Here is a 10,010-nt window from a genome sequence, read left to right as displayed (position 1 = left end):
GCGTGTGTGTGTGTGTGTGTAGCCTTGTGAATGAATTTGGTAGATGGAAACTGAAAAAATTTGTCATGTGTGTATGTATATTTTTGTCTTGATATTGTGTGAAAATTGTTAACGAGTGTCACCATCATGCAGGTAATGTTCTTCATTTCCAATCTTCTGTTAAAACAGGTTCTGCCAAAAGGAAATATTGCCTAGCTTGGAAATAGGTAAAAGTTTAAGTCAGGAAGGGTCTCTACCTATAGAAAGTCTACCTCTTGATAATTGTCTGTTCATTACAGTAGTTTCTTATGTAACTTTTTAATAGAAGAATGAGAACATTACTCTATTAATAATTGACCTGAACAAACTTCAGCCACATCCCTGCTGTATTCTTGGGATATTATTTTCTTTGTAAAATTACTCCTCATTTGATGATTATGGTCTTTTGTAATGGAGTAATGTTCTCATTCTTCTATTAAAAAGTTATGTAAGAAACAACTCTAATGAGCTAAATACTCATAGGGTTGGTTTCCTCTATGTACACAACCAAAATATCCTATTTGATACTCACCAACCATGGGCCAGAACTACAGAGACTATCCAACCCTATACACACACACACACACACACACACACACACAGGCATGACAGAAGGAAATAGACACTCCACAAAAAATCGCTTTGTGTTTGTTTTAACTTGAAAAGGTTTATATTTTTTATTAATTGACATTTTTAAGTTTCAGGTTCTATATGTGACTGCTTAATCATGCCATGTACAAAAGAAGCCTTGGAACTGTCTGAATTTCAAAGAGGCTGTATTGTCGGTCAATCTTAAGGTGGACTAAGTGTAAAATCACAGAAAATTTTGGGATCCTGCTTTCTACATTTAATAGAGTGATTGTGCAATTCACTAGAGTGGGGAAGGAGTCCACATGAACTCACCTAGGAAGACCAGGGCCCTCTGACAGGATCTTTCATTTGTTAAGAGAAGTGTGGAGGATAACCTTTGTTGCAAGGCCTCTGACATAGAAGAACAAGTTGATATCGGTCCCAGAACTGCTGTCAGGTATTTCCATGAACTTGGCTATTATGGCAGAGCAGCAAGAAGAAAGCCATTTCTTCGACCAGTCAATATCAAGTGGAGAAAAGATTGGGCCAGGGAAATGGTGTAGAGGTATTTTGGGACACTGTCATATTCTCTGATGAGTCCAGATTTGCTGTATTTTTTGTTAGTGGTCAAGTGTGGATCTGGAGACACTGTGAGCAAGAATTTGATGTGAAAAGATTACAACCAACAATGAAACACAGTGGGTATACTGTGATGGTCTGGAGAGCAATTTGGAGCAATGGTCAATCAGGAGTGTGAGGGAAACATAAACTCAGATGAATATGTGTCCATATTGCAGAAAGGACTCCTACCAATCTTCTCCAGTGGTGAAATGATTAAAGAAAACTCTTTATTTATGGAAGATGGGGCTCCTTGTTACATGGCTAAAGAGACCCAAGACTGGTTAGAAGAGAATGGCATCAAAAAGTTTCCATGGCCAAGCCAGTCACCAAAATATGAACCCTATTGAACACCTCTGGGGTATAATGGGCAGGACTTTTCATAAAAAAGAACAAGAAAGCATTTTCAAAGCCAGATCTTTTGAGATTACTGCATGAAACTTGGCAAGAAACTCCTCAAGAGAATATTCGTCATCTGATCAGTAACATGCCTAATAGGGTGCTTGCATTGATAAAATGCAAAGGCATGTCTACAAAATATTAGATATTCACTTTATAATGATTAACAAATAATTTGAATGTTTAATTTCAGATTTAAATAAATTTTAACAATTATAAGGATGTCTGTCTACTTCTGTCATGTCTGTGTATATATGTATTTATTTATTTATTTATGGGTTTCAGTCAAATGGCTGTGGTCATGCTGGAGCACCACCGTGAGATATCAGTATATATATATTATCAATAGATTTTGTAATGATGTCCACTGATGACAATGAAGACAGTATTTATTTTATCAAGTGATAGTGTACAGTAATGTGAACAAATTTAGCTAAAATGTGAGATAGAATAGATAGCCAAATTTATAGTCAGACAGAAATAAAGGATATGAATAAATGCAGATAGATGAAGAGACATAAGCGTAGATAAATAGATAGATAGATGATAAAACAAATGCAAAATGATAGCTATAGAGAGATATAGTTAGATATTGACAAAAAAAAGCTAGATAGATGAAGACAGATATGAATAGATATGTACATACAGAGAGAAAGAGTGAGTGAGAGAGAGAGAGAGAGAGAGAGAGAGAGAGAGAGAGAGAGAGAGAGAGAGAGAGAGAGAGAAAGAAAAAGAGAGAAAGAGGAGAGAGAGGTGGAGAACAAAAGAAATATGGAAACTGAATGTTGTATACGATTTTAGTGCCTATCAGTCACTAAATCATACTAAGCCCTTTTAAATTGAACACTTATGCGTTATGATACTGCAGAATACTGACCAAACAATTTAGTAGTTGTAGCATTTTGTGAGGATAGCTGACTGCTGAAATATTCCGCAACATACTAGAGATAAAACTTAAGAGAGTGTGCTTGAATAAACAGAGAGATAAAATTACTGTAGTACAAATATAATATAGTAAAAGAGATCTGATACGTTATTCTCTGGATTTTCATATTGTCATTTCAACCCATTGAATTTGGCAGTAAATTTTTATGCAGAGGCTGGCATTGTGTGAACTGATCTCTAGAATGCAAGTATTAATATGCTGTCGAAGATAAATTCGGCCAAATGCCATTTCTTTAAGAAAAAATTGAACATCAACAGAGAAATTCAGATAAGCTGAAGTGATCACTGCATCTCCTCTGAATGATAGCATAGAATTTGGCAAGTTCTTGTAATGAAGCAAAATCATGTCACTTAGCCAAATAATTCAAAATAGGAACTGAACAAGATTTGTCCAAGAAAACACAATTTCAGAAAGCAGTTAAAAAGTTCTTTCTGTAATGCAGTTCTTATTGAGAAATATCAGCCACATTTTGATTCAAATGTAAACAATTAAAGTAAAGATGAAAGGAAACAGATTCTATAAGAAAGCTTGCCCATTTTTCATGTTTTTATTGCAAATATAAAAATTAAAAACTTGGCTTTCCTTGCTGTAGAAATTCATAGCAAGAATCTCAATTTAGTGTAAGTAGGCTATCTATCTTTCTAGCTATATCTGTCCACAATGTAGTACTTTACCATGCACTAAATAAATGCTGTCTTCATTGAAATCAGAGGATATCATTACAAAACCTATCAATAAGTTAACCATTCGTCTTTCCAGCCAGCCATTCATCCACCCATACATCCAGCCATCTACCCACCATCCATCTTTCCATTCATCCACCCATCTATACATATATAAATACACACATACAATCCATAAGCAATACAAGTGGAGAAGATGAAGTGGGGAAACATTGCAGGGAAAAGATCCCATTCCCAGCAAGATCTAAAATCATTCTCTGGACCAAGATCTTCTTTTACTTGTTTCTTTCATTAGATGTGGCCATGCTGGGGCACTGCTCTAAAGAGTTTTTTGTTGAATGAAACGATCCTTGTAGTTGTTACTTCTTTGTAAAGTCTGGTACTTATTCTATTGGTCTCTCTTGCTGAAGCACTAAGTTACAGGGAGATAAACACACCAATACTGGTTGTTGTCAAGTGGTGGTGAGGGATGAGCACATGCACATACATGCACACACACGCACACACACACACACACACACATACACATGCATACACACATAAGGCGGCAGCTGGCAGACATGTTAGCACGCCGGGCCAAATGTTTAGCGGTATTTTGTCTGCCACTACGTTCTGAGTTCAAATTCTGCTGAGGTCGACTTTGCCTTTCATCCTTTCGGGGTCGATTAAATAAGTACCAGTTACGCACTGGGGTCGATATAATCGACTTAATCCATTTGTCTGTCCTTGTTTGTCCCCTCTGTGTGTAGCCCTTTGTGGGTAGTAAAGAAATAACACACATATACACACATGTGCGTGCATGACAGGTTCCCTTCTATTTCTGTCTACCAAATCCACTCTCAAGGCTTTGGTCAGACCAAGGTTACAGTAGACAATACTTGCCCCAAGATGCCGTGCATTGGGAGTGAAACTGGAATAAGATGGTTGGGAAGCAAACTTCTTACCACACAGCCACAGACAATACTGTACCACGGTCAGCAGTAAAATCAATCTGATTAATGTCATAACTGTCACCAAAGCAGTGGTAAAGTTGCATCATGGGAAGGCACTAAGCAGTGATCTCACAGCTGGCCACTGGTAAAAAATGATTTTTTTTATAGGAAGCCATTTATACATATATTTATAAAAATCCATGGAAGGTCAGATCAACATACACACTGCACACAAGTTGCATGAACTAATTCCTCCAAGACCATTTCAATTTATTAATATAGTTATTGGTGAGCAGGCAGGTAAATAAAAAGGCGTGAAGGGATGTGCCAAACAACTTTTAGTAAATGAAGCTATGCTGTCTAAAGTAAGAAAACACCGTCATCTGTAGAAAAGACTGAACTAGGATAGAACTAGGATAAATAACACTTTTGCCCACAAAGAAACATAATGCAAAGAATGTTGCTCATAAATACATAACACAAAGAATGTTGAGGGAATGTTCTCATCAAAACTTCTACCAAATGCAAATATAACAGGCCTGGTATAGTTATTTGGAACAGAAAAGAGAATTTGGTATAATCTAGAGGTTAAAGGCCCTGCTAATGTGAACATCTTTTCCAAAATCACCGAGAAGGAGAATATTTATGGAGAATTGCTTTGACACTTGCAACTCTTATACCTTGATTATAAGTCATATTTTTACCTATAATAATTGGTGCACTTGATTATTCTAGTAAATACTTGAGTGAAAATCTGGAAAAGCTAGGAAATGAAAAAGACAGAGACCTGTATTTACTGATACAATTTGAAAATGGAATGGGAAAAAGATGCAAGACTTTCCTAAAGTTCAGCATGGAGAAAATTTCATTGCTATCATCCTTATTTTTTTGAAGGAACTTCTTTTTCTCTATTTTAGGAAGAATTTTAATTAATAAATAAATACATATATTATCATTGTTAATCGTTCCATAATGTGCTTTACATTAAACTCCTGCTTTGATTTACAGTGGACATTTCATTATTTATGAACTACAAATAAAATTCCATGGTTGCTCGATACCTTGTTCAATTGATATTCTCAAACACTGTACCAAATACCCTTTATCTTGTATGTCTATTCTGTTGCTTCAAAAGTCAAGCTTTGTTCTTTGAAATTCCTGAACTCTAATCTATTGATTTAAATTCTACAGACCAGTCTTCCTGACCTTAAGTAATTGTAACTTTCTTCAAAAGATGTTATCCATTTGTTTAAATTCAACTGAGAATGCAACACTCTCAGCATACGAACAGCAAGCATTTAAAATTGTTATAAACATTATCCCTAAGCATATTCCAAGATGAACATTACCTTCCAAATTAACATCAAACATTCTATTTACATTCTCTAATTATGACATTTTTAATCCGTTAGCATTCAGATTACTCTGTCATGTGTAATGCTTATTTATTCACATTGCTTTTGTTGTAGTGAAAATGGTACACTCTTTCCCATGCGACGAAGTGGTATGAACCAGTCACTATAAAGTCAGACAGTTAGTCATTGTAGGAGGTCAGAAGTAGTTGAGTCGTTGTATGAGTTCTCAGTTTGGAGTCAGTGTCATATATGAGATTGAGTTACTGTCAAGGTAGATGTTTCAAGGTCATTGTATTGTGGAGCTATCAGCAATAGCAGGACAGATGAGTCAAAGATAATAAGATGCAGAATACCACCACAACATAATAGTGGGGGCATGAATATTACAGTGCTGACAATAGCATACAAGTGGATGAGGATCCATATTAAACAATTTTGAATTAATCATGCATTATCTCATAACTTCAAGATTTCAATGACGTGATTGTTTATTTTTAGAATGACATTCTAGAGGAGGTGCGAAAGGCTGGATCTGGCCAGTTTAAACATAGAACAGATAGAATATTTGGGGCCAGATATAACTGGTTTAAATGCTAAAGGGTTAAATATTTATGAGTAGAAAAAATAAATATATATTTTAATTTTGTTAAAATGCTTAACCAAATTTAGAACTTTAAAGCATCTTGAATAATATCTTACGAATGAAATACAAGAGAAAATCAGATATCTTGCACAATTACCTTATTCTAATGCATATTAAAAGTCTTTGTAAAAAGAAAAAAGAGATTATCCTAATTAAGTCATTTTACAATCATCGTTATCATTGGTTTTAACATCCACTTTTCCATGCTTGCATGGGTTAGGGTGAGTTTATTGAGGCAGATTTTCTATGGCTGAATACCCTATCTGTTGCCAACTTTCATCTGTTTCTAAGCATGCTGATATTTCCTCATAGTCAGACATGTTTTTGCGGAATACTGCAAATGAATGACACTGCTTGTATGCCCGAGATACACATTTACAAACATCACATGATGTTAAGATAAGGAGACACAAACATGCACTCATACATACATATGTACATACATACATACATATGTACATACATACATACATACATACATACATACATACATACATATGTGACAAGCTTCTTTCAGTTTCTCTCTACCAAATTCACTCTCAAGGCTTTGATTGTTCAATGGCTATAGAAGAAGACACTTACCCAAGGTACCATGCAGTGGGACTGAACCCAAAGCCATGTGGATGGAAAGTAAACTTTTTAACCACATAACCACATCTGCAATATTTCTTTTAATTTATGTTTCAATCTGTCTCAATTGCAAAATACTTGGACGACATTTTTCTGTCATTAAATTTTACTAATTCATATTCTGGAAGGTTCCTTTTAAAATATTCCTAAGGTTATTTATTCAGAAAGATTACTAATGTCTTGGGAGGGTCATTACATCAATAATGAAGATTATTTGTAATATAAAGAAAATCTTAGAAGTAACATACTGAGGCTTCATTCCAGTCTATACAATTAATTTTAAGTTAGATTACAATGTGACATCATACAAGCAATTGACTTCTTTGAAGATCTTTATCCAATATCTTTCTCTCTCTCTCTCTCTCTCTCCTCTTCTCTCTCATTTTAATTATAAATCTAATAAAAGACTAATTTGCAATTGAGTTCCGTCTTTTGCAGGCTCATCAATTTCTAAATTAAACTATTCATAGGTTCGTCTTAGATGTTTTTATATACTTAAAATCCTGCAAAACATCTAAAGAAAACTATTTCAAATGCTGCACACCACAGTACGTAGGAGATTATCTCAGATTTCAAAGTGTTAGATGGTTGAGAGATATTTCATACAATGAGAAAAATCGTGGTTAATTTGCCAGTTTTTCTCAAAGGAAAACTCGTTAATTACACAACACTCTTATGAATCAAAAAAAGAATTCTCTTTGCATGCATTCGATAAGCTAGGAACAACAGCCAAATCTTTCTGAAACCACACTACACTGTTTTAATGAAGAAATATACTGGCTGGTGAAATCCAGGATGTTCTATTCTTTTATTTGTTTCAGCCATTAGCCTGTGGCCATGCTGGTGCACCATCTTGAAGGGTTTATTTGAACAAATTGACCCCAGTACTTATTCTTAAGCCTGAAACTTATTCTATTGATTTCTTTTTTGCTGAACCACAAAGTTATGGGATGTAAACAAACCAACATCAGTTGTCAAGTCGTGATGGAGGACAAGCACATATGCAAACACATACACACAGAAATAAATAAATATATATATATATCATCATCATCATCATCGTCATCATTTAACATCTGTTTTCCATGCTGGCATGGGCTGGATGGTTTAATAGGAGTTAGCAAGCCAGAGAACTGCACCAGGCTCCAATTGCCTGTTTGGCATGGTTTCTATGGCCCTTCTAAATGCCAACCACTTTTACAGAATGTACTGGGTGCTTTTTATGTGGCTTTTAGTTTCTGTCTACCAAATCCACTCACAGGCCTTTGGTCTGCCTGGAGCTATAGCAGAAGACACTTGCCCAAGTTGCCTCACAGTAGGATTGAACCTGGAACCATGTGGGTGGGATTCTACACAGCCATGCCCTGCCTGAGCCTATGTCTACAAAAAAGAACTGGATAATCGTGATGATAGTGTCTCTGATCACAGGACTGCTCTATTGAGCATTAGACCAAATGACAACAACAACAACAACAGCAATGTTCTTACATTTTACAGCAGCCAATGAAACCTCCCCCAAACAGGCCTATTTACAAACAAGGGGATTATTTTGTCTTTCATATTTTAGTTTAGAAAAGATCCTGGCAACACATTGTGTCCTTGAGCAAGACACTTTCTTTTACTTTGCACCAGTCCACTCAGCTGGCAAAAATGGGTTGTACCTGTAATGCAAAGGATCAGCCTTGTCACACTCTGTATCACATTCAATCTCCCTAAGAACTACATTAAGGGGATGCATGTCTGTGGAGTGCTGAGCTACTTGCAGGTTAATTTCACAAGCAGGCTGTTCCATTGATTGGATCAACTGAAACACTTGTTGTAACCGATGGAATGTCAGCTTTAGTTGAGAGAAGAGCTGTAATGTCTATAGATTTAGCAGGTACATGAATTAATTTATATAAAATGATACCTGAACAGAAAAAAAAATACAGGTAGGGAATTACAATTTTCAGAGAGTTGTTGTTTTGTAAATAAAAATTTAGAGAGAAAGGTTTTGTGGAGTTTTAGGACTGAAGTGCAGAAGTAGGAATGGACTGGACCACCACTGTCCCCACCACCACTAGCACCACCACCATTGATTATTTTTCAATGCCAGCATGGACGAAATTGTATTGCATCTTGCCACTTTTGGTTACGTTTCATTTTTTTTATGTGCTTCAACCTATTTAGATTAGCTTTCACCACTCATTCCAATGTCTCCCTCTTCTGTTTGGCTTTTTCCACTTGGATTATATGGCATTTCTTTAACCAAATGTCATCCACCATATGCATCGTATGTTTGTTTATACCACCTCACTCTTCTCTCTGAAGCATTACTTCAGAGATGTGTGTGTATTGATATGCATGTAAAACACGTGAAGATGATCAGAGAAAATAGTAATCAAAAATCAGAATTTAGCGTGAATATGAAAGCACAGCCAGGGCTAATAGTCCCATCGCCTTCACCTCCTTTCCAGAAAGATAGAAATGTAATTAACTGGAAACTGTCATATAATTTACTGGCTTACAATGTCAAGAATTGATCTTGAAATAATAAAAACTAAAACATTAAATATTAAAACAGTAATGTTATATAGCAATACTTGTAATTTTCAGTGAAAATCAGCATGAATATATTCCCCCCACCTCCTCCTCTTATTATTATTATTATTATTATTATTATTATTATTATTATTATTATTATTATTATTATTATTATCATCATCATCATCATCATCATCATCATCATCATCATCATCATCATCATCATTGTTGTTTTTGTTGGGCATACATACTTTCATTTCCAATATCAAATGTTTATTTTGCCATTTGTACAGCAAAAAGATGTGAAAGAATATGTTAACATATTCCAAGTGCCAAGATGTAAGAATTGACTCAGATACTTACATTAACATTTCTTTTTGAAGTTGAATTTGGCTTCCAATTGTATTTATTAAAGATCCATTCGTAATTCTCAGGAGCACCATCTGTTACTAGCATGATAGCTTTGTTACAGCAAGTTTCATTATTGACTTTGTTTTGCTGCAAATGAAATGGTACATTAGTTTGTGAATTATATTTCGGAAAAGATGGAAGATGGGAAAAGTCTGTTGAAAGAAAGACGTTAACAGAGAAAGCAAAAGTGAAGTTGCTTGGAATGAATACAGAGAGAAGAGAAGAGGAGAATGATAGTAGATTGAAGAGAAATAATAAGGAGAATAAAGTAATAATATCCAG

The 10,010-nt window shown here is 35.2% G+C and overlaps 1 protein-coding gene across 1 annotated transcript in view; it reads right to left on the bottom strand.

The window, feature by feature from the left end:
- LOC106867600 (voltage-dependent calcium channel subunit alpha-2/delta-3) overlaps positions 1-10,010 on the bottom strand; it is a 620,656-nt gene that overhangs the window by 79,552 nt on the left and 531,094 nt on the right. The window contains exon 10 of the mRNA XM_052966750.1: positions 9,681-9,815. Coding sequence (XP_052822710.1) covers positions 9,681-9,815 — 135 coding nt within the window. The remainder of the gene's footprint in view (positions 1-9,680; positions 9,816-10,010) is intronic.

Source organism: Octopus bimaculoides, chromosome 3, assembly GCF_001194135.2.
Source record: "Octopus bimaculoides isolate UCB-OBI-ISO-001 chromosome 3, ASM119413v2, whole genome shotgun sequence".
NCBI lineage: Eukaryota > Metazoa > Mollusca > Cephalopoda > Octopoda > Octopodidae > Octopus > Octopus bimaculoides.
The sequence above is the reverse complement of the archived record's forward strand: the minus strand, read 5'-3'. Positions and strand labels throughout refer to the sequence as shown.